A 26269-nucleotide genomic window follows, 5' to 3' on the forward strand; every position below is an offset into this window, starting at 1 on the left:
GATCTGCTCTTTACAAAGTCGATTTTGAATAGTGAAGATTTAAATGAAAATAAGAAACCACCTTTTTGCATGTAATAATCTGATATCTTCCAGCAGAACTATCTTATCTAAAGGCTGAAGTATAAGGAAAGCAAAAGTGAATTTTTAAAATTTCTCTAAAAACAGCTTTCCCAGTTTCATTTTACTCAGTTATACGCTTTAAATGAAATTATTCCAGGGTGTAAAATATTAAGCAAAATATAAAGGCAGTTTGGAGCAAGAAAATAAGACCAGGCTGAGATCTCCAATTTGCATGTGGCACTGCAATTATTTTTATGACCTACTTTCATACATTTTTAATGTGATAGCAAATAAACTCTCCTGTCACAACTTCCCATTCTTCCTACAATCTTGAAGCAGAGCTGGTGGGCTCCTGGCAAAAGAGCTCTGTTCTAGTCAACTGGCTGAGCAATTTATTTCCTAATCCTTGAGCCTCCAAGTTTAAATCACAGCAGAGCCAGCTTCCCTCCTTAGTCTCCTTACCTCCAGCAATCAATCATTTATATAGCAAATATATAGTGAGTGCTTACTGCTTATCAAGCTTCACTCATATATACCATTACTCTTCATTTAACCCATAGAAGAATGCTTCTATTAATAATCCCAAAACTCTTATTTGAAACATTTGTGTGTGTTTTTAAAAATCCACAATGACTATAACTAAGAATTCTTGTTTGATAAAGTTTGGCAAGCGATGGCCATTCTCCAGACATCAGCACCTTTGGGTAGGCCTCCACCTCACCCAAATGTCCCTAACACTCACCATTTAGGATGCTGGTGGGCAGCTGTCACTCATGGGCCTGAATGTAAATCGTAGAGGTGATGAAACCTATTGGTGAGGAATAAGCATGTAACACTTGTTGGGGTCCCCAGTGCTTTCATAAAGGACCTCAGGGATCTTGCCTGAAACCTAACTACATGGCTTCCACAAAGAGTCTATGGAACAGGGTGTTCCAAACAAAAGTAACTCTCTCCTGCCTTTTTGAGACATATGTCATTTGTAAGATCAGGACTGTTTAATGAGCAGTGGTGCATTTGGTGAAATAGTTTCATTACTTTATATTCACCCTTTTACAAAAAGCTCTCTAAATCCATTTGTACATTTAGGTCATTTTCAGCCTGAATAACTGAAAATCAATATTTCCCACAGTTTTGACAAAATCTCAAGGTTTCATAAGAGGTTCCTTTTCTTTCTTTCTTTTTTTAATGTAAAAGCATACCCAGATTTACCATTGGCACAAAACATAAAAATTCAATCATGGCCATTTGCCTTGGGTCACTCACCACACCGTGTATAGAATTTCTAATATCCTCATGGTTCTTCCTTTTTCCTAGGTACACTCTTAATATTTTTCTCTCTCTTTATAATAAGGATGCTCCGATTCTACCTGGAAATCACTGACTTCACCAAGAGGATCATCATTATGCTGAAAACGGAGGTTGCCAACTTATTTATTCTACCTGCAGAATGAGAGAGAAAGTGGCCTTGGCCACTTTGGATGATCAGCACGTACCCACAGTTCCATCACAGACAGACGAGTCTGAACAACAGCAGGAGGCAGAGGATAGCACCTGCTGTACACCGCACCCATTCCTAACTCTGTGTTGCTGAAAAGACCTTGGCCACCTGCAGAAGCGTTTCTGTTTTCTGCTGCTGTAAAACGCACTCACCCTAAAGAGTAGAGACGGCACTGCTTGTTGCGGATTTGATGAGCTAAGCCAAACTTGTCATCAAGACAAACCGACCAGGGCTTCTTTGCAGGGCTGGAGTCCGTAGCCAGGCTGTCTGTGCTCACATGATCACATGCAATCTGCAGGGATTGGAAATCAGTGTGAATAATTTAAAGCACTGGGTGATAAATGGCAGGTAGGCACTTACTGCTTCCTTGGCCCCTGAAAACCATAGCAGGAGAGTTATGCCCTCCACTGCTAACTACACCCTTCCCCAGGGAGACACAGCCTGCTGCTCAATGTTCAGAGCAATTCCAAGTACCAGATTATAAAGAACCTCATGGAGACTAGAGGCAGGTGTGAAGGGACATTAAGAGCGGCTGTAGCCATATGCACAGAGCACACAGGGGAGAACAAGTCAGGAGCAAAGATGCAGGGAGGAGGGGTCAGGAAAGGTTCCACAGAAGGTGTGTTAGTCTTGGGGTATGAAGAGAAGCTGAGACCATGAAGAACATTCCAGACACGGAGGGCAGTGCCTTGGAAACAGAGGCCTGTTACCCACGGCGTTCCTACTGGAAGTCGTGATTGCCCAGCTGGTGTGGCTCAGCGGTTGAGCATCGACCTATGATCCAGGAGATAAAGGTTCAAGTTCCGGTCAGGGCACATGCCCGGGTTGCAGGTGCAGGAGGCAGCCGATCAGTGACTCTCATTATTGATGTCTCTCTCTCTCTCTCCTTTCTCTGAAATCAATAAAAACATATTTTTTTAAAAAAAAGTCATGAGATACGATCACAGGCATGGGTCTTAGAAGGATTCAAGATTATTGATTCCTTATCTCAGGCAGATAAAGTGGGGCCACCACAGGCCAGATAGGTAGCACGTGTTACCCAAGGTTAACAGCTGCTCAGGGGTCATGTAAAATTAATCCATAGTCCCTGCTAAGAGGACAGCGTGCTTTGTAATCTCTTGTTCTAATGAGCTTCTGCCTGGGGTAGAAGCACAAAGGCCCCAGCAGGAAGGAGGCTCTCCCTGAACTAACCAAAGAGCTTCCCTTAACTCATGCACCATTAGACAGGAAAACCAAAGGGAACAAGCACCTAAGTCAAGTGGAAGCGAGTCGCCAATTTCAAATGCGCATGAAGTAAATATCTCTGTAAGGAGTTTCTGACTTGTGTTTGAGTCTGACATAGAGCTCAGGGCAGAGGCTGCTGGAGCCAAAAAAACCAAATCTGTGGCCAAGGTATTTACCTTGCTGAGCAAGAGTACTTCCCCCTAATCCCTCAAAACTCTCCTAGTCATCAGGATGCTCCACAAATCCTGCCGCAGCTCTCGCTGCCACAACAGACGACTCCAGATGCAAAAGGTGTTTTGAGGTGTTTCCGCTTTAATTCATCAGAAAACATAACAGCAAACAATTTTCTTCTTAAGAAGGTATTCTAGGTATTCTAGGCTTGCCAATCCCTTTATTTAACTGATTTTGCAAAATTTTAATCTGAAAAGAGTTTATTACATGGCACCTAATACAGCATCTCCCTTACTCTTGTAATCTAGGGCTGGCCTGGTAAAGTCACCCTAAACTATTTATCAGTGACTATGGCAGAGTCTTCTACTAGGATTTGGACATTTTAGAAGGAAGCTTAAAAACTGAAACCCTATGTATGTATATTCTTTTCCCTCAACCCGGTATCTCTGTCTACAACCACTGTTTAAAGGGAAAAAAATAATAAATGGAACTGAATCTTTTCCCAAGCAACCAGTACAGAATACATTTATTAACTGGATGTGTCAACATATTAATTTGTATAATTTATTCCTATCATTCTCCCACAGATAAATGGAAATTATGCCTCTGGCCACCTCCTAGTCTCCACCCACCCATCCAATGGAGAAGTTGCTAATCTAATTAGTCAGAGCTGTGTGTTCATTGGGCTTGTTGTTACTAGTTGTCGAGTTACTGTGCCTTAGACAATAGCACCTCCATGGCACTGGTCATACCCTGCCTCCTACAGCAGTTAGTTAGGCCAGGGCAGTTCTGTGGGCCTCCAGGCATGCCTGGTCCTCAGAGCTGAGCCATCTGGTATGGGGCAGCTTTCTGGGGTATTTTTATTAAAGTGTGGTGATGATGCCCATTGTTCTTTGTGTATACTTCTCCCTATGAACTGCCATAATGACAGATCAAAATAGGGACACTCATAGGTTCTTATTCATAATTCCCTCCTAACACCATTAAAAACTAACTCTGGACTCTCCCATGGTGCGCCTCATGGCATGGCCTGCCTACATTATGACGGACATGGGAGGTACTTAAAAATGCAGATTCCTGGGTGCCACTCCAGATCAGTAAGATGAATCTTTGAGGCTGATTCATGTATCTTACCAAACTCACCCAGGTGATTCTTATGCCAGTGGTCCTGAGAGTTTACTGGAAGCTCTTTGTAAAGCCCCACTGAAATGTTCAGCCAGCCTCCCCTGTCCTTTAGCAAATTAAGGGAAGAGGCTACTCTTAGGCCTGAGCTTTGATCTGAAAACAGCAGCCCCTCCAACCCTACCCCTAACAAAGCCAGACAATTAGACAGAGGCCTCTAAGAGTCAGTAACTATTAAGGGTCAAGATTCAGGGCTTTGGGGTTTAGCTGCTCCTCCTTTGCTAACACTAGGAGTATAGTTTTATTCTATTAAAAGTGATACTTTAAGCATTTTCTCTTCTTCCACAGACTTCATCTTGCACAGATATATCCCTATTGGAAACGCATTCTTTTCCATTCAGTCTCTCTGCTAATATTCCCCTTTCCTCTCCTAGTTCAAAAATAAAACACAGTTTTTCCATTTTAACCATTTACTAGCCATCTCATTGACAGACATTAGTTTTTGAAACAACTAAGAGTACTCAGTAAAATTCAGTTCCTAAATATTAATTAAATATTGATTTTTCAAACTTCCTTGTTAAGATTTATGGGCTAAATCATAAACCCTCTTACAAGCAAATAAGTGAGGGCAGTAACTCCTAGCTAAGCTTTAACTCCAGTAATTACTCTCTCTCTCTCTCTCCCTCTCCCTCTCTCCTAATTCACCTTGTAATTTTGGCCATATAAAAGCAAATTAGGTCTACAGGGCTTTTGTTTGCTGGGAGTATTTTTATTACTGCTTTGATTTCATCAGTTGTTATGGACCTATTCAGGTTTTCTGATTCTTCCTGATTCAGTTTTACATGATCTCACTCATATGTGGAATCTAATAAACAAAATAGACTGAGGAACAAAATAGATCCAGTGATATAGAAGCATGGAACAGACTGAAGGATCTCAGAGGGAAGGTGGAGGTAGATGGGAAGAGATTAATCAAAGAACTTATATGCATGTGTGCATAACCGGTGGACACAAACAACAGTGAGGCGAAGGTTTGGGGTGGGGGTGGGGGTGGGGTAGAAGGGGTCAAGGATGGAGAAAGGGGGACATCTGTAATACTTTCAACAATAAAGACAAATTTAATAAAATTAAATTAAATTAAAATAAAATAAAATAAAATAAAAGCAAATTAGGTCTAGACAAAGGAAAATAGACTCAGGGTGAGGGTAGAAGGATGTTTCCTAAAATGCTTTTTAGTTGTTTAACTAAAAGTAATCTAATTTATTTTTATTTTATGTTGTATTGCAAAAGCTTAAATAGCTTTTCTGCCAATCCATAAGTAGAACCTGACAAAGGAAGCCCTTAAAACTTGGGGACTTTGGCAAGAATCACTTCACTGATCAACTATATGTTCATGTAATACCATTATTTTGAAAGCTAAAAATATCAAGGAAAGAGTTCTGTTTTTGTTGCTTTTATCCCAATCTGTGTGTGTGTGCATGCATGTGTGTGTGTAATAGTAAACATAATAAATACTATTGTTATGAAGTTCTAAAGTCTTCCTCTTCAGAACCTAGGTTCTAATGTTATTCTCAAAAATCGGTAGGCGGGTAGATGATTAAATAAATGATAGATGATAGATAGATAGATGATAGATGATGATAGATAGATGATAGATGATAGGTAGATAGATGACAGATATAGATGATAGATAGATGAGATAGATAGATAGATAGATAGATAGATAGATAGATAGATAGATAGATAGATAGATAGATAGATGATAGACAGATAGATGATAGACAGACAGACAGATAGATATAGATGATAGATAGACGATAGATAGATAGATAGATAGATAGATAGATAGATAGATAGATAGATAGATAGATAGAGTTTAAAATGTATTTTATTTTTTAAACAGCAACTGTTGCTTAGATGAATTGTGTACTGCAAGGCATGCTTCCCGGAGGCATATGGTTTGGGGGTTGCCATAAAAAGCTAGATCTGGAGCCTTCCCTTAGCAGAGAGCACTGTGTTTATGATTTAACTGTTAGTTAGCAGCAGCATATCATCGGCTTCAACACTCAGAGATGTAACCGTGATCTTTCACATTAGAAAACAATACCCAATTAACTGGAGCATGATGTTCTGCACACCTTACCCAAACACCACATCCTCTGGTGTTTCGTTCAAAATGCAGGGCCCCAATCAAGCCCGGGAGCGCCATGTCCACCGCAGCCCAGTGCCACCCTGTCCCATGCTCTGGGCTTCCACTCCTGAGCTCCCTAGGCCTGGGGGAGCTTCCCGACCCACCCATCTACCCTGCCGGAGAACACACACCTTCCCTGCACCCTGGCTGTTTACCAGTGTGAGTGGGTATTTAATTCAGGTTTGGTATCCCAGCCTGTGTCCCGCACAGTGCCAGCCACGAAGCAGGAGCTCAACAAATGTCTCCTGAGCTGAGGAAAGAATAAATTAATGATGAACATATCAAGTGCTGGGCCTTGCTGTACAAGTTGGAACACAGATTTGAGGGAACTAATTTTTATTTGATTTTAAAAAGCAGCAGAAGAGGACGGGGGTGGAATTTGCTTTAGTACCTTGAGAGGTTTAATTTCTTTTCCTTGCCCATATGACTCACTCTGCTAACTGAACATTTTAGGTAATAGTGACTCTAATATTCTGCCAGTTTTATAAATTTTCATCTTCAAATGAGTTCTAAATGAAGCATAAGCCCCAAGAGCAGCCAAAAAGCTCTGCATTACATAGAAAGGGGGAGAGAACACTGGGAAGCAAAAGATTCTATTTAAGAACAAGTGAGTGTCATCTCTGATGAGCTCCCACTTGCTGGCCTCCGAGTGACCCGGAAGTACATAAAAGCACAGCACTTAAGCTGGGTAAAATGAATGATCCCTGATCACAAAACTGTTGTGAGGTCTGGAACTTTATCTCATTCTTTCTGGAGGACAGAAATCCTCCTAATGACCTTCATCAACCCAACATCTATTATTGTACTCACCAAGCTGAATAATCATTGTATAGCCGTTTCTCTGCCTTTCCAACTAGTTTGTTAGCCTCTTGAGGCTTCTATTATATCCCCAGTGCCTAGCACAGCTCCTGTTACATAGTAGGTGCTCAAAAAATAACAATCCTTACACTACTCTCAGCACAGTACAAGGTCACGGGACTGAGAGGGACCTCAGAAATAAGTTAGTACTCTTCCTTTTCGAGATCAGAACAGTGACAGGCAGAGAAGCAAAATAAATTGCCAGGGTCACAACATCAGAGCACACAGTAGTGTGCCTTTTTTTGTGGGTGTGTTTTTTTTTTAATGTTTCTCCTCTCAGCCCATAAGTCATGGGAAAGATCCAGGAGAGGCTTGAAATGACCTTTTCATGCCTCAAGAGCTTCTTCTAAGTAAATGTGTCTTTTAGAAGTTACAGAACATTAACCTGCAGTACATAGAAAATGGAATGTAGAGGCTTTCACTTGGTCAATTTATTTTGGGGGGTGGAGCCCATCATTCTCAAATTCAACTCATAAATTTAACATCTCTCCTTTTTCTCTGGGGCCTTTAAGGGCTTCTTAAAGTCACAGTTAAGAGGCCCAGCTTCTTACCCTTCACGTAAAACCAAATCATAAAATTACAATTTCAGTATTTTAATTAAGTCTGTGTGAGTCCACCAAGTTATTCTGTAGCAGCAAAATAAGATAAAAATTATGTAAAGCACAGGGACCAATTTATCACCCCTTTACTCATGATTAATTCAACAAGCTTTTACTTCCATGTCGAGGTGACAAATAGTAATATCCCTGATTGACTGCATCGTATGAGAAATGGGACTTTCTTCTACCCCTAAATTAGCCTTCTACAGATCTAGAAATATATTCTCTAACATGGATGAAAAATGGGCTTTGCTGCCAGTGAGATTTGGGAGGAGTGAAATGCCCAGAGCCAGTGGGCTGAAGAGATATCAAGAAACAGGGGTCCCCAGTGCCACACCAGCTCCCAGTGAGGTTTCCTGAGTGGGCCTATGCCTCACAGACAGTCTGAGTTGCTAATTTACTAGCACCTCTCTATTCTGGGCAGTTTCCCTCAGGCCTTGATTTCCTCTTCTGTCTCTCTCCCCTGGATCAGGAGACTTGAGAATGGAACCTCCTGATTAATGTGTCAAGAATCATAGACTCTCCTTAATGGACGATCTCTCTGCCTGCTCAGGGCACCGACTCAGCCTGCTGAGCTGGGTGGGAGCTGCCACAACGCGTTAAATTCACAAACACAGGCCGGTGCTCGGTAATGATTCAAACTGCCCTAAAGGACAGAAAGCCTCTGGATCCATAAGCTCCTCTTCAGACTGCCTGCAGGGTCTCCTCTGCTCTCTGCCCTGGCACGTCCCTGCCAAGTGTCTGTGGCAGGAAAGCAAAGATGCGGATTCCTCTAGTCACAAAACGAAGCTTGAACCTCCAGATGAGGGTTTTGTCTTGTGACACACTTGACTGCCTACTCACAGGCACGAATCTGTCTCTTCAAGCAGTTTTCCAAAGCAATTTTCTAAAGTGGATCCTTAAAACACGTCGGGATGAATCATTAAAACATTTCAGGATGGTGATGCTCCTGGAAGGGAAAGGATGCTGCAGAGAATGGAAGGCACTTCTCTGCTTCTGAATGAGTAAATGAATGAAGCAGCAGTGCCTGGGAAACCTGCCCCTCTCACATCTCCATCAGGAGTCGCTGAAAACCCCACCCCCTCACTGACAAATCCTTCTTTAAAAGGGGCAATCAGTATCTATTGCATCATCTCCAAACCCCCTTGCACATGAAACACAACCTGGGTGGTGCTGATATATCTCAGGAACCTCAAGGCCTCTTCATCCAGGGACTGAGCAGGGCCTGCCCAAGGCTGCAGGTCTATGTGCCACCGAGAACCCTGTGAGAGAGAAAACATAGTTGGTGTTTAAGGGGTGAGGAGTTTGAGGGTGGGGCTGGAAAGACCTAGAGTACGAAAAGGCGACAAGGCTGCTCCAGCTGCCTGCCAAACAAGCCCATCTGCACACAGGGCGCAGGGAGCTGGTTCAGAGCTGCTGTCATTAAGACCACATCAGTCACAGGGAGACAAATGAGGCCTGAGAAAGCCCAGCTACCAGGCTAAGCAGAAGATTGCAAAGACGTCCCTGGGGACGTCTGACTCTTCTGATCAAAGGCAAACGCCACTTGACCCCATTCACCTCTCTCAGCTGCAGCTCCCATTCAAAAGAAACACTCCCTAAAGCCTAGTGCTTCAGAGATATGTGCCTACTCTACAGGCGAGTTTTGTTGCCTCAGCACCATAACGCCTGAAATCTTGGGACACTTGGCACCTTCCCCAGCTCAGGGAGACAGACGAGGTGGCAAGGAGGCACGGTGGCGCCACCCAGTGTTCCAGATTTCCTGGCCTTTGGGACTTCGCGCATGTGGGTGAGGTGTCCAGAGCTGTCACCAGCTGGATCTAGCAAGGGTGGCCTTCTAGCACTGTGAGGCAGCCCCCACCTCTCAGCAGAGGACATATGGAGCTCCCCTGAGCAGACTGGCTAGAAATCAACCCTAAGACTCCTTTTGTAGTAAGAGTGGTGAGGTGGATGAAGGGTTGGAGGAGGCAATGGTCTGGAAGAAACAAAAATAGGGACCCCTCCAGTCAACAGGAAGCAATAGTCATGAAGTCCTTGCTAGAGTTCAAAGTTCCCCCACCTATGGTTCTTACCACCTGGAAACTTCCTGGAGGCTCACTGTAATTCCAAGGGGTGAGTACAGCGGTGGAAAGGGCTGGGGGGCCTGAGAAGCTCAGCTGCTGGCAGGGTACATGTCTAGTGTCAGGAAAGACTCTGAGTGTCTTAGCGCAGGGGTTCCTGCAGAGTGCTTGGGATGGTCCCCTAAACTCCCTTTTATGGTGAGGAAGGGGACAAGGGAGGGTTCTGGGGACAAGCAAAGGGACACTTCCTGTATATACATTGTTATTCAGTTAGGTATTGTTATCATCTGAATGTTTGTGCCCCTTCAGAAATTCTTAATTTTTGAACAAGGGGCCAGCATTCTCATTTTGCACTGCGCCCCACAAATTATGCACTCTGTTTGCCCTGAGGGGCAGCTTTTCTGGAAAAACAGCCTTTTCTTATAGCTGTTCTTGTTCTGTGAAGGTTGAACAGGCAGAGACTCTATCAGAGAGCGCCTGAGAACATTAGCTCATATATCTTTCTAGTTACTGTCTTCTACCCCCACCCCAGTTTTTTTTTCTTCTTGTGAATTTGTTTTTATTGGGATACAGAGGATGGGTCGGGAAATTCCACCACCACCACCACCCACGTTTCTTTTTCCCTTCTCTGAATTCGATGCTGATTATCATTTGGTTGAACAATGTTTACGACGCGTCAGCCACTGTGCCAGGCACTGGCCAACACAGATGTGAATAAAACCCGGACGCCCCCAGGAGGTGCTCACAGTCTGGTGGGGGAGATGAATGTGTACAAAATAACTTTGATAGGGAAAGGCTGCAACCCTAGGGAGAGCTAGTGTTTGCAGGGCACTATTTAATTACGAAATCATGAATGATAAGCACATTTTAAATACAAACGCCTCTTAGTTTTGCCTGGTCATGTTGTTTTTGCATCAAATGACAAAGAGTGACTTCCCAGGTTGCCACTGCTGCCAGCACAGCAGCTTAATGCCCCATGCGGACCTGCCTGGGCCTGGGGTTTAAAGCTTCCCATGGCACTGTCGTGGGACCACTCACAAGTGCCCCTTGGCCCCGGAGCCTCTTGATGAAAATTATAAAGGTCATCCGTTACAGTTTTTCTCTAAACCAAGGATCAGTAAACATGTCCTGTAATGGGTTAAATAACAAATGTTTTAGACTTCGCAGGCCATACAGTTTCTGTTGTAGCTCCTCACTTCCGGCTGTAGCTCAAAAGCAGCCTTAGACAGTAAGTAAACAAGTGGTCATGACTGTCCCCGACAAACTCCATTGACAGAAACAGGCTGGATTTGGCCCGCAAGGCTGCAGTTTGCTGACCCCTGCTCTACTTGATTATAATTTGGAGGTAGAATGGCCTAGAAGAGAGTGTTTACTTGAAATAAGGCAAAAGAGACAGATTATCATATCTAAATTATAACCAACTTTGTCATCTGGGTGACGTAGGCAAATGCCCGTCAGGGTCCCTGCAGTATACAGTGGGCTCCTCCTGACTGGGTAATTCGAGAAGAATTTAATAGACTCTTTTCAAAGGTACAGGCAGGATTTAATGAAACCAAGAAGGAAGAATGCAATAATATTTGTGGCAGGTAGCACCAGACAGCCCTTATAAACCACAAACCTGAAGGAGAAAGGGGGGGGGCAGTTTTTGAAACCCAGAGAGGGAAACAAGATGGAGAAGGCACTTAATGGGGGAACACAGCCAATCTTATCACATTCAGTCCTATTACATGCCCGCCCTGTCAAAGCCAACAGGAAGGCGGAGAGGAGGGAGCCTGTGGTTGGTCTACAGGGTACAAAGCAGGAGGAGCAGGGTACAGGGTGGACCTTGAGGGGCCAATGGCAGTTCCCCTGCACAGCATCCCATGGTGAACCAAATGGAAACTGTGATGTTATCTCAAGGATCCATAAACAGTATCCTTCTTGCACTCTGATATTTCTCATTTCCAACTGAGTGCTGGCCACAACACTACCGCTGGAACAGTGAATAATATAAGCTGAGAGATCTCAGGTGGCAATATAATAGAAACACACAGCCAAGAGATGCCCCCAGAAGTGCCCTGGCCCACTGCTTTGGTTGAGCTGTTTAAAAAACATTTCACATAAAGTAATGTTCTTATTGGAATCAGTCTGACAGTAATTTGTGATTATTTCCCCAAGGAAACCACTAGCTTTTATCATCTCTTTCAATTATCATTTGTCTTAATTCTATAGTGCACACATCAATATTTGTCCTTCAAAAAAATCCCACAAACTGAATTCTCTGATCACCTTAAAACGCCAATGGCCAGTGTTTAAAAGAACAAGGCAAAAAAATACTTTTCTTGTAAAATAATTTATCTTTATGATTTAGATAGAGTAGGCAGCTAGACAGGCAGGAGCTCAGCAGGAACGATAGGCCAGGTACAGAATGTCACCAGGGCAGAAAGTCCCAGGTGCCTAGCACTGGGCAAAACTGTAAAAACAAGTATTATAAGTAGGACCTTACCCACAGGATAAACTTTCCTCCCCTAGCATGTTGCTGGTCATGTGGTTTAGACCCCCTGACCTTTCACATCTCTAGTCATGCTGTTGAGACACACGCTTAGAGGAGGAACAAGGCGGCCAGAGGATAGCCTCATAAGACTCCCATACAAGCTCTTGCATGACCACTTCCTTAAGCATTAAGCCCTCAGGACAATGAGATTCTGACCCACATCAAACAATCTTAGGAACAAAGCCTTGGGTCTCTTGACCACAGAGACAGAGTTTTGGTCAAACTAGAGATAAATCTAGACTTCAGTTGTGTTTCAGTTCCTGGCCCAAAAAAGCAGCAAAACCAGACAAATGATGCCATGGCTGATATTAAGACCAGATGTAATGACTAATGACCCTCCCTCTAGCACCAGCCCATCAGTAGAGACCATGACCCTGAAAAGACACAGGTGGAAACCTGATGAATATTCTATTGAAATCCTCCTCTGAGACCTTCCCTAAAATCCCCACCTTTGGAAACCAGATAAACACCCTTAAGACAAAGGACCCCAGTGTGCTCTCTCATGCTCTAGTGCTCTCTCTCTCTCAAGCACTCCCATGCCTTCCCCCACTTCTTTCTTTCCTCAGGGGAGCACTCTGGAGCAGCCCCCACCTTTCCCCTTCTTCCCTCAGGCGCGTTATCTTTGCTTTCTTTCTCTGACCTCCAAGGGCCCTTTTTTTTGCCTCTATTACTTGTTTCCCGAGTCCACGCTGCCTCGCTGGCTCACTTTTACCTCTGTGACTCCCTAAATCAATTTCTTATGTTAGAGTTCTTGGCTTTGAATTATTTCTTAGCTTAACTCAAGAACCAAGGTCTAACACTCTAACTCTGCTGTTAACAGTTTTACCCAAACAATTTTCTAAACTCCAGAGTACACTATTATCCATGTGCTCCAAATAGCAAATGGCCAGTCAGTGCCTACCCCATCATTCCTGGGAGGTAAGAACATGGATTAGTAGTTCTGTCTGAGCCCCTATTTCATCTTCAGATGGTAAAGGAGCAGCTTAAGCAGAAAGTGGTTAAAGGTACTGTCATTTAGGGCTGGTATGTCTGTCCCCAGCAGGCTTGAGTTCAAATGTCAAATGTAGCATACACAATGAGTTACCACAGAGAAGCCACCATGCTCCTGAGCCTCTGTGGAGATGGCAGTGGGAGCCCTTGACTAGTTTTCAATCCCTGATCCTGCCCCCTACACTACTCATACAAAGGAGCCCCTTGCCCAGCACAAACCAGCATCTCAAGGAAGGCCGGCTCCTGGATTTCTGAGGAAAGGAAGCAACTCCTCTTTTGTTTGTGAAGGCTTTAGTTGGCACTTTCTCAAAGAAATGTGCAATGAAAAGTGAGCTGGCCTCTTCTAATGAGGGGCAAATGTTTTGATTACATAGAAAAAATTTCCAAAAATTAAGAACAGCAAGAGATTCTATAAACAGCTAGCTCGTGTTGTTTGAGGCTATTTTACAGACATCCGAGATTCTGTTTCCCAAAGGGTAAAAAGTGATCACTGAGTCAGTCCAAGCCAGTGCACAGAGTTAATGGACTTGGCTCAAAAAGAATTCAAAAAGCATAGCCATGAGGCTGTCAGATATTTTTATAATAGGATTTCAGCATTAAATGTGTTTCTTGAAAAAAGAAAATGATTCTTTCAAACCAAAGAAACTGAATTCCAAGAATTTATTAAAAGATACAAAAAATAAAGCAATATTTTAAAATACTCTTTGCCTACCAGCCTACATTTATGCACGTAAAAGAAATATATTAATTCAAGACCATAAACCCCAAACAAAACTGGTTACATTCAAAAATCATAGAAAACGGCAGACCCACCCATGACCTAGAAAAGAGAACCATCGATACTGCCTTCAGCAAAAGACTGTTTTGTCTTGAAATCTGGAATAACAGATTCCTTCTTCACAGGCAGTTTCCCCCACACCCTTGAATGACCTCACATAGCCCATGCAGAAACTGTCAAATTAAGAACAGTATGACCATCGGTTATACAAGCAAGTTTTGTAAAAGCACTTTTTTCTCTTTTTTTGTATAATAAACCAAAAAATATAAAATAAGCCAAAGAAGGCTTCTAATGGTCCATTCCTCTGTGTTTTCAATCCCACAGTTCTTCAAGGATGAAACCGTATGATGAAGGATTTAAATGATCAGTTTCTTTATTGTGATGGATAATTAGTAGGGTGTTTGTGATATTTTTATAAAGTTTCCATACTCCTAAATACCCATTCCTATAGCTAGTAAGCACCTGAAAAGTTTGAGAACCAGCAATTTCTGTTGGGAAGGATGACTAATGATTGATCCTCTGCGTTATGGTTGTGCCCCTGGGAAAGAACAAAGTAGTGAGTTCTTTACTCAAACTAAACAATACACTGAGCTTGTGTTGATGTGTTGGTATTGGGGACGCCTAAGCTTCTGGGAGAAACAAACCCAAAACAAGCAAAATATATTTATTTTGCAATTTTGTGCTAATAAAAAGCATCTGTTAGTGGGTAGGAAACAATGATTGAAGAAAATTGTTTATTTCTTTTTTAAAAAACGAAGGGGATTTGTGCCAGTTGTTAGGGGAAGAGGAGACACAAAATGGTGCCTGGACAGAACATGAACCCAGCCACGGCTGAGAGCTCGTGTGCATCAGCCACTACCTTTCTGGAATGCTCTACCTTAGAGCATCATGGTTTTTAGGTGTTTTTTGAAGTGGGACCAGGGACTCTGAGAGTCTCTGGGGTGGCAGTTCACATTCCTTCCCCTAGGCATACTCATGTAATTAGCTGTTTCCTCACAGTTAACCCTTTTTCAGAAAAAAAAAAAAGGGTCAGTTACACATTTTGTTTAAAATGCAGATAGCCCACGCACAAATCTCATTTAAGAAAAAAAGAATCTCAGTTTCAGTTCTGGGAACGATGGGTAAGCACCCCCCACCCTGTGTCTCCCGCTGAATGCAGCCATAAAACCTGGGCAGAATGCACAGAGCAATTATTTGAGGAATCTTAAAAGCAAATACTAGCAGGCAGATTGGAGGAAAATACTAGATGCAAAATACCACTGAACTGGCAGTGAGGTCACCACTGTCTTTTTCTCCTGGTGTCCCGCCTCCTTCCTCCACATAAGACTTTCACACTGGGCATGGGCATTGGCACAGACTGAGAGCTCCAGCAGAAACCTTCTTGTTCAGGCTCAAGGAGGGAAGGGGTCTCCTAATGCTGAGAAGGTAGGGGAAGTAACCCTCATGACCCCCTCTCCTTTCTTTCTCTTTTTCTTCATGATTTTATACCAACTCCTAGGCAATCTCATTGTGGTAACAGAAGTCACAGCAGCAGCCACAGGCACCTAAAACTCTGAGGAAAGGGAAGTTTCCTCTCCAATCTGAAGCCCAAGAGGGGAGGGTGAACCCCCATGAGTATTTTCTGTCTATTTTCTCCCAAAGCTTTGCCTTGGACTTGGGCACAGGCATGGGAAGTGTGTGGCAAAGCCCAGGGAAATGAAAGCCCAACCTTTCTGGCCAAAGGTTCAGAAAATTCAGGGAACTGGGTAATACTGGGAAAATTACGGAGAAGGAAAGCAACCTCACAAAGTGGTTTATGAGGTCCTGGGCTCATTAATATGATCCTCATGAGTATTTCAAAGGCTTTGAGAACCGAGCTAACAGACAGAGACCGCTTTACCGAGGTGCCAGCCCAGTCACTGCGTGGCATGAATGTGGGATGGAGCTGCAAAACACTGCAAAGTCTTTACAAACAGAACCAATACTGAAATTGCAATCCACAGAAGCTGACTGGAACTTGAGACCTGACCCCAACCAAGTCCATTTGCCTGTTAAACACTTATATCAACTTTATCTATAGTATTTAAAACAACTCGGAGTCTTGTAATATAATATGCAAAATGTCCAGGATATAATCTAAGACTACTCAGCATGAAGACTCAGGAAAAATCCCAATTAGTGTGGGGAAAAGACAATCAACAGATACCAATACAGGCATGACACAGATGTTGGAATTATTTGAAAAAACTTAAAAGCAACAAATTTGAAAAATACTCCAAGAAGTAAAGGCATACATTCTTTAAACCAACAGAAAGATAGGTATAAAAAGCCAAATGAAACTTTTAGAACTGAAAAATATAATAACCAAAATAAAGTCTCAGTGGATGGACTCAATAACAGAATAGATATGACACAAGAAAGAGTCAGTGAACTTGAAGACGGATCAATAGAAAGTATCCAATCTGAACAACAGAGAGAAAAAAACTATTTGAAAAAAAATTAAGAGTCTCAGGGGCTCTAACATGCAGTCATTGGAATCCCAGAGGAGAAAGAGAAAAAATTCAGTGTAGAAAAAAATATTTAAACATATAATGGCTGAAAGATCCCCAAATTTGACAATAGGCATATATCTAAAGATTTAAGACTCTTAGCAAACCCCAAATAGAAAAATTAAAATAAATTCATGCATATAAATCTCATCATCAAACTGCTAAAAACTCAAGACAATAACACAACAAACAAACAAAGCTGAGTCTCCGTTAATCTTGTGACATACCCGCTAGTGGGCCAGAGTCAAAATGGCTGAGGAGGAAAGGGCAGAGCCAGCTCGTGCCATAGGGGACCTCTTACCCTAAGGTTCCTTGCCTGTTAAGGCCTGGTCCTGCCTCCGCAAGCCCATCTGGTAAATGTCTCTGGCAGCAGACAGTGCCCATGCTGAAACCCAAATCCAGAGCAGCATCTGCATCCTTTCCCCATCAACCTGCCATCTCTTCATCATTACAAAGCGTAGGCTGAAAGGCAGGGGACCAGAAATAAAATCAACTCTGGTAAGAAAAAAATGCACTATAATTCAAGCAGGTTCTGAGAACTTTCAGGAAGGAATAAATGAAAAAGAGAGAAACAAAGGGCAGGGAGGAATAAACACTCAGCTCTAGGTTTATTCTCTAAGTCATACCAGTAAGTCGGAAAGAGACACCAGACAAATTTGAGTTGGGCCCTATTCTGAAAGTGACATCTTTAAATTCACTGTGTTTTCTGTATGTGTCAAAATAGTCTAAGAGAAGAAAACATAATGCATTGTAGGTTTTATCATAAACTGTCAAAAGAAAAGCCCAATTCCTGGAGTAGATCCAGAGAAATGCAGAGGTTTGCATTTGTTTCCATGATGAGGAAACTACACAGCATCTGCACACACAGCAGGTGCTCAAATGTCAAATCATGGGTCTCACTGGGTAACATCACCCAGGAAAGGAGGGAGGAGTTTCAGTCGTCTTATGATAGTAAAGTTATATAAGAATGCGTGCCTAAGAAAGCAAGTAGGAATGAGAAAAGGCACTGACTACATTGTGAAGTATTCTCCGTCTCTGTCTCTCTCTCTCTCTCACATACACACACACACACACTTCTACATATATACACACCCTATGCAAAACATATAAGGTACGCAGATTTTCTGGGACTCAGAATCCTAGAAGCTTAATGTCATCTGAATCAACATCAATCTGCTGAGTTCATGCACTTACTTCAGTCAGAAAACTCCAGCCGGTTAACAGCCCCTGAACATTTACCAACTCCCGAAACATTAGCCTCTCAGGATGGAAGGCCTGCAGTACCCCTATAAACCTATTCAAGGGCCCTTGGATCCTAATAGCTGCCAAAGCCATAGCAGTTAGCAGAGGGTGGGGAGAACAGAAAAACCACCAGGAGGGAGGGAAAGGAATGGAGAAGGGAACGGGGCGGGGGGGAGGCATGAGAGGGAAGAGGGGTTGCTCTCCCAGTACCTACACAGCAATCCCTGTCCTCCCTACAAGTTCACCTGGGCCTCAGGTTGTCCATAAAGCGCACATACCCAGGATCTCTTTGGTGGCTCTCAGCTCACATCAATCCCCAAACCACAAGTCTCCCCAAGGGTTCCCTCACTGATCCTGAGGCTGCTGGTCACATCCATGCAGCTGCCCTGAATGGGCATCTCAGCCTTGGAGCCTCCAACGAGCTTCTATGGTGCAATGTCCACCAGAAAGCTTGTCAACGGTAAAGCTCAGTGTTGCTGAGCAATTCTACACAGAAAATATTTCAGGTCTAAAAATGGTTGCATATAATTATGTATGTATGTATGTATGTATGCAGGTATTTTTCAGTTTTAAATATGTATTCCTTGATTGTTAATTTTTTATCATTTTAATACTTTCCATGTTTCATACCGTCCACATTGCCACTCTCTGGCCCTTATGATAGAGTATTTGGTAGCCAGAGTGAATCCCACTGACAGAGATAAGATTCTGGTTCCAGGGCATTCCTCACATGATTCTGTATTTATAGAACATTTTTTGTCTGAATGCACTGAGTTATAGTGCCTGACGAGTAGAAGCAGACTAATAAATGTTTCTTTTTCTTCTGCGAGAAGCTGCTAGCAGTATAAAACAAGGTGGAGAGAGCTGGCCAGACAATTCTGGAACCAAAAGCACTTAAGCCTCCAACCTAAATGGAAGGAAAGATCTTCCCTCTTTATCACTAAGTGGCCCTTTTCAGGAACGTGGAGAATTGCTGAAAGAAGCAGACCTTTTTGGAGGTCGGTTATTATTGGCTTTGCCGCGGTGTAACTCTGGACTCAAAGTTCTTTGGTGATTGAGAGTGAGAATCTCCAAGGTTAGAAGTGAAGTTGCCAAAGTAGCAGCTGACCCTGGCCCAGTCCCCTTTGCCCATTTTAGATGGGAAATAGCAGGAGTAAAGGGGACAAACTGTACAACTAAACATAGCAGATCCAAGCTGGTGAAAATGTCTGACCATATTTCTTAGTTACATGAGAAAGGAGGGCTAACATTCCTTGCATTAAAGAAAAACAAACTTACTTCCTCCCACATGGAAGAACTTAAAAAGCAAACAGTGATAGTACCCAGAAGACAAACTACTTCTAGCTTTAAATTTTACTTGTTTTGTACCTGTAGAAAATCACTGTATTCAAAGACACCTTAAGGATAATCTATACTAACTCCTTTATATTAGAATTGAAGAAAATGAAGCTCAGAGAGGTGAAGTGACATATCGAAGTCAAACAGGTAGGAGGAGGCAGGGATGTGACTCAGACCCAGACCTCTAGGCTGCTAGTCCCATACTTGCTCTGTTACACCTTGAAGCCTCCATCGCAGGCCTCAGTTCTTCTTCCCCATATCTAGTTCTCCTTTTAATATAGACATTACATGCCCAATAATAACTTCAGAAGGGACTCTCAGGTAAAAACTACAATGGCTGTCTTGCACTGATACATACAGTCATCCATGGAATAGGTGGCACATTTATGAACTTTATCTATAAGCTAGAGAACACACTAAAACGTTCACCAGTAGCTCTGAAAATGTCATGGGTGATGAAATTTCAATGAATTAAAAAGGAGGATTAGGATGTGTCAGGGGACAGGATTCAGGCCTTTCTGATAAATGTCAATGGTATATCTCAGTTGACCCAGGGTCAGCCTGTGTCCCTGAATGACGGCAAGAAGCTGAGATCTTCCCCCACTGGATGTAGCATTAGCAAGAAATAAAAGTATATTATTTTAATCCACAGAAATTTTGAGGATGTTTGTTACTACAGCATAATCCTGACTGATACTGGTACCTCAAAGGCACTGGGTAAAAGATAGTTATCATTATTATGAACGCATCCTCACAGAACCTTCCCAATGCCACACCATCAGAGACTGAATGGTAGGATAGAAAAAACCATTGGTTTTATGGAGATGCTCAGTCAGGGAAAGAAAAGAGCTGTAACCAAAGATAATTCACTGCCAAGATAAGACTCAGACTCAGGAGTGAGGAAGTGCTCAGATAAAGACCATAGGACACTCTGATTACAAAGCAAACCCTACTCTCTGGTCCACTTCCCAAGTGCACCCTGCCCCTAACATACTGTGCCAGCCATTTTTCCTCCCATCCAGAATTCTCTCCCTTATTCACTAGTCAGTTCCAATTCCACTTTTTCTTCCGAGTGCCATTCTAGTCCCACATACTTCCCCCAAAGAGCCTAATCACTCAAGCCTCTACTGGGCAAAATAAACAATGCAAACAAAGCAGGTGCTTCACAATTATTGCTTGCGCTTCTCATTTTATTCTTAAGCAAATGTTCGGTAAAATCTGTTTCAAGTGTGTCAATCTTGTTCCTCTCACCAGACTATAAGCCTTGTGAGGACACCATGTGTTTTACTTGTTTTAAAGTCCCCCACAGAAATGACTCCAAGAGACATTTTTATATTTATTTAAGTGCCAGGGAGGAAAGAACATGATATAATTCTTGGGACTGAGGACAATTTTTTTCATTATTCTGAAAGAAAGTATGAAAATTCACTAGCTGGGCTTTTTAGTAATACTTTAATCTGGCTAAATATAAATACTCTTTATTTATTTAGGTGGAAATAAATTATTATAAACCCTAAATGTCTTTGATCCAGCTTTGTTCAAATTAAAATAATAAAATAAAACCAGAGGTGGCAAGTAATTTAGCAGGAACCCTGAGAGAAGCATTGTTGAGAATTTCGAACATTTCATTAAAAATTAACATTTGTTTTGATAGATTAAAAAGTTAATATTTACATAGCTGTTATAAAATTTAAACTAAATCTGTACACATTCTATACCTTGAAATTGTAAAGTTAGTTTTATCCAAATCTATTTGTGAAGAGCACAGAGCTTTTCTGCAAAATGAAATTTTGTTTTCATAATTCCAAAGACTGTTGGCATGCCACCTTGAAACTATAAATGTTAATATAAATGTTATTTGTTAAATGCAGAAAAACTAATTGTCCAGGTAAAAGTGAAAACTATGTTTTCCATGGAAGGTTGATCCCTTAAAGCCTTGCAAACATTGACCATCTGATCATAACTGCTCTGATCCAATTCTAATCATTCAACCTGCACAGCACTGTGCAGAGTCTCTTAAAGAAAATTCAATGCATTCCTCCTTTTAGGAATTTACTTTACAAATAAAATTAAGTAACTCTGCCATACTTTAAAACATGGTGCACAATTTTTATTTTCTTTAATATGCACTGCAGTAGAAGCACTCTTAACCTGTCTCTACAAAACCCATTTGTCCAATTAACTGACCCACAGCATTTTCTCTACCTGTAGACTTCTGCTGCTACCAGACTAGTTATATTTCCACCAGGAGTCATTTAGTTTGTTCCCAAACCAGTTTATATCAGTTGTACAAGTTATGAAATTATATAATTTGATGAAAATTTAAATAAACCGAAGAAATCTGTGCACAGAAAGCAAACAGGTTCTCTTTCCTATAAAAACCAAGTCAATTAAAAGCTAGGTGCTATTTTTAAATACTGTTGTGTTAGGTATCCATGAAGTACCTGTAAAAGAGAAAAACAAAATTGCTTAACTCTAGAAGTGTTCTGCACTAGGATTACTTCACAAGTGTCCAGTTCTTGCTCCGCTTAGAAGAAACCCAAACTGAAAATGGTGGGTGATGCAGTTTGGCTGGATTTTTGCAAGAAAGAACGGAACTCCAGCCAAGGGCCATAGTGACAACAAAAGACTGGCAAACAAATGTACCTGCTATGTGTTAAGTTAAAATAGACTGTGTGTATACTCTTCGTGATTCACTGTTTTAACCATCCCTAAATGACTGAGAAATTACTGCGAGTCAGTGACTTCGGATAGGCTTCTACTCAACTTGCTAATTCCATGATTGTAGAGATTCCACAGCTGCACAGAGACAGTACAGTGTCATTAATCAACTTAAATGCTAAACTAATGTTGGTACATAGCTGGAGAAATAGAAATATAAAGCAGGGCTGGGGACAAAGTAGAAGACTGGAAGAGATAGCCTATAACTTCCTTTATGTTTATTTTCTCAAGAAGCTATAAAATTTTCCATCTTTAAAGGTTGTGGGGGTTTTCTAAGCATTGAACATCTCCATAGCATAGAACAAGAAGGTATTTACAAATGAAAAAAACATAAAAATCGGTAACAGGGAGAAACCATTGGCTACTATTCTGAAAACAAAACACAGCCCTTCTTCAAGGTGTAGCTTAAGGAGACCAAGGAGAGTGGAACTGGCCACGAACAGAACTGCTCATCTCAGCACTGCATCTCAGCCCCAGGCCAGGCCAGGGGACAGCCTGCTGCCAGGACTCGGTTTTACCTCCTGAGGGCTCAGCTCAGCTAACAGCGAGGGGATTCCAGGAGAAAAGAGCCAAGCCTGACACTGGGGCAGCTCTTAGTTGAAGGGGAACACCAGTGTTGAAGTGCCTACCCCAACTTTAAGAATAAACCATCCCAATCATAACTGAGATGTGGCCTCCCTGAGGGACGGAAGGTTCCTCACAGGAGCTGAGGTGTCTGAATTCTGAACACTCCAGGAGTGATTCTGATCTACTCTGGGATTAAGAATTCAGGGCTTCATAAGGTTCATGAACTTCCCCAAATCAACTGCCAATGAATGTAAATGCAAACATGTGCTGGGCATCCTCAAATGTTTGTCCGTGGCTTCCCTCAGACTGTTTTCATCAAATTTTTTAAAATCGCTGTTCTGAGGTCAGTTCAAGCCCTCACTGCTCCGGCTGTCGCCACAGCCCAGAGGCAATCTGAGAAGAGGCTGAACACAGCACTCCCTGGACAGAGCCTTCCAGTTGTATTTTTCTTTCTCACTCTAATTTTTTTCCTCCTAAACTCCAATCTGTTCCTATTTCTTCACTTCTATTTTTAAATTGAAAAAGTTTGGTTTCAAAATAACTATAATCTAAGAACTCCTCCAATAAAAGGCACAGAAAATTAAATTTCCAATTTCCCTTACCCCACTTCTCCCATCCCTGTATGGTTTTATTATTATTTTTTTTTAATCTTAAGAATACTTTTGATCTGTTTTTCCTGTTAAGTTAATGACTTGACCAAACATCTGTGCCTTCATTTTAAGTGTCAGCTTCCTGGCCTGCCTAATTTTTTTAAATAGCAAATTATACATCAATATAGTACATACTCTCTCTTCTTTTTCCTGTTCCCGACTCAATACATGACCATCACAAGGAAGGATGCGATGCTGTGTGCGTTAAGGGGGCTCCAATCTGTGCTGGTGATTTGGTTTTATAGATACGAACATGCCTTGTCCAGGAACAAGGCCCAGGCATTCAGATTTTCCAAAACAATCTCTGTATCCAGGGTACCCAAGTAAATTGAAGCACTTCGGTTTCAAAACTGATGTGGCTGTCTGCTCCTGATTGAGGTTAATGGCCTGTAAGTGTACATTAGCTAACTAAGCCTTTTTTTTTTTTCTTTTTTTTTTACTATTTCTGTACAAAATGAATATTCACTATTCAAAAGAACATTCCCTATCATAATTATATAATCAGGTCCAATTTGTTCTTAAGCAAAGTAAGTGATATTTGAAATCCAAACTGACAAAATAGCTAAAATTAAGCTCTAAAATATATTAGTTGGCTTGGAAAATATCTAAGATGCCTTAATTATCAAACCTAAAATCTAGAGTAATCAACATATCTTTCTGAGATCCAGATTTCAGCATGGAGAGAGCCAGAGTATAAAGTAGAAAAATTACCAAAACTCACCACAGCTGACCTGGGTTACAATCTCTATTTTCCTTGAACCAGTTATTTAACAAATTCTCTTGGTAGAAGGAAAAAAACACCAGTCTCACTCATAAAGCTATTCTAAGAACCACCTGGGATAACAACAGAGCAAGTCTTTCTAAGCTGGGAAGAGTTGTATAAAGGCAAGGTATTGCTATAACTACTGTTTCATTGAACACGATTGGCCCCCAAAATGTACAGAATGCTCCCTGCACACATCCTTATGAACAAGGTGATGAGGGTCATGTGGGTAAGAATGAAGGCAAGAAAGAAGAACCAAGATAGCTGAAGTCTCAGCAGAAGAAGAACTTGCTCATATAAAAGGTGCAATAGGAGGACAGGTGCATGGCCACATCTTTTCACAAACCCCTGGTGCTCTGTGTCAGTGCTTTGTGAAAAAAGCTGATGCACTAGGAGGCCAGCAAGCTCACAGAGATGGCAGCTTGAGGTTCTCACTTATCTGGTAAACAACAGACTCCTGGGTTCCCAAGGCAGGGCTGCATGTGTCTGACTCTGCAGTGCATCTGCCAGGCCTGAGAAGCTGTGGGGAGAGGGAGCACCATGAAGTTCACCAGGTGACCCACTCCTGAGCGGCCAAGCCAGGTGCTTCCTAGAGAAGTGAGCATGCAGGCTCCACATTTCTGCTGAACATGTTTACCAATGAGCACCATCAGGCTGGGGTCCCAGGGGTCCCTCACAGTTGTTATCTGTATCTGAACAGAGCCAAGCATGTACTTTCACACCTGTCATTCAGGGCACCTGAGAACTGTTGAACTGAGATATAACTCACATACCATAAAATTTACCATTTCAAACAAATGGGTGGCTTTTAATATATACACATATTATGCAACCATCACCACTATAATTCCAGAATATTTTCATCATCTCAGAAAGAAATCCCATTCCCAACAGCAGTCACTCCCCATTAACTCCCTCTCCCCTGCCCCTATAAACAGAGTAATACAGTATGTAGGCTTTGTGACTATTTTCTCTCACTTAGCATAATGTTTTCAAGGTTTATCCATGCATCAGGGTTTCGTTCCTTTTTATGGCTGAATAATATTCCGTCATATGGATATACCACATTTTATGTATCCATTCATCAGCTGATTGATGTTTGGGTTACTTCTAACTTCTGGTTATTATGAATAATGCTGCTATAACCACTTGTGTACAGGTTTTGTGTGAACATGTTTTCAATTCTCTTGGGTATATACCTAGAAGTGCCATTACTGGGTTATTTCCAGGCATTCTTGAACCTAATGTTCATGTTGGCACACTGTGTGAACTCATTTCCACGACAGATGGAAATACAATTCACCAGGAACCCCAAAAGTCGAAGAAGTAAATGACATATATGAAAGGAAAAAAGGGTTCTGCATAAATCAATATATTGCTGCTCCCAAAATGTCACTAATAATCCATTTGCCCTATAACATAAAACTGCAGTAGCCAGAGCTAGGAATAGGGGATATACTGGATCTCAGTTGGCGCAATCCTAATGATAAAAATAACCAACATGCAATGAATGCTTTCTACATCCAAGGCACTGTGCTGAGCACATTATGTGAACTGTCTAACAGTAGAGAGGGTGGGGGAAACATGATTTTGGAAAACAAACACTGATGGCAGCCAATTGTGCCTTCCTACCAGAGTGGTATAAGTCATCACCCCTAGGCCAGGCCAGTAGGAGAGGGGATACACAGGAAGCTAAATTGCCTGAGTAAGAAAAGGACACATATTTGGAATTTGTTTGCTGGAAGCTCAAGAGAGCAGGATGAGCAGCAGGAGGTTGAAGGCTTGAAAATGGAAGAAAGAGATTGCTGTGTAAATAAGAGAAGGCAAGGTCAATGGCACAGAGTCTAAGAAGAAAACACAGCCAGAAAGAAATCAATGGCCAAGAAAACTGCAAGTAATCAATTTTCAGTTGATTTGTGTTTTGAACTCCCTCTATCACCCTGAAACCTTCAGTAAGGCCCATGCTGACATCACTCCAGAGAATAAAAGAAGTGGGAGTGTGGAGCAGGAGGAGGAAGCAGTGGCCAGAGGTGAAACACCGAGCTAAGAGCAGGAATTCAGAGTGACCAGAAGACATAAGCGCCACACACTATCAGAACCCTGGAGGGGAGGAAAGGTCTCACAGCACATGGCTCAAGCCATTTTAGTTTAGGTATTAAGGGAAAGGGTAACTCCAGAAGCTGGAAAAGATGGAGTCAACCTACCCAACAACTCCACACTTGTGTTAGAAAAGGTGGATAACAGGCTAAAGGAAGCAAACACCAATTTAAACCACTTGAATGCTCCCTACATGGCAATGGCCTCATAACAAAGAACTTGAAGACTTGTTGATGACATTCCCATGAATGGTTAGGGAGTACCAAAGCATTTTCTCAT

At 42.0% G+C, this 26269-nt stretch overlaps 1 protein-coding gene across 4 annotated transcripts in view; it reads right to left on the reverse strand.

The window, feature by feature from the left end:
- Positions 1-26269, reverse strand: part of METTL24 (methyltransferase like 24) — a gene marked incomplete at its 5' end in the record, with an annotated part of 77365 nt that overhangs the window by 39104 nt on the left and 11992 nt on the right. For 3 of the 4 annotated variants that reach the window (XM_081141141.1, XM_081141143.1, XM_081141142.1), the window contains 2 exons: positions 1711-1850; positions 8887-8985. In XM_081141141.1, coding sequence (XP_080997267.1) covers positions 1711-1850; positions 8887-8985 — 239 coding nt within the window. Of the gene's footprint in view, positions 1-1710; positions 1851-8566; positions 8757-8886; positions 8986-26269 lie in introns of those variants that run through there. The other variant, XM_081141144.1, reaches the window with a different exon arrangement.

This window comes from Miniopterus schreibersii, assembly GCF_964146895.1.
Source record: "Miniopterus schreibersii genome assembly, chromosome: 6".
NCBI lineage: Eukaryota > Metazoa > Chordata > Mammalia > Chiroptera > Miniopteridae > Miniopterus > Miniopterus schreibersii.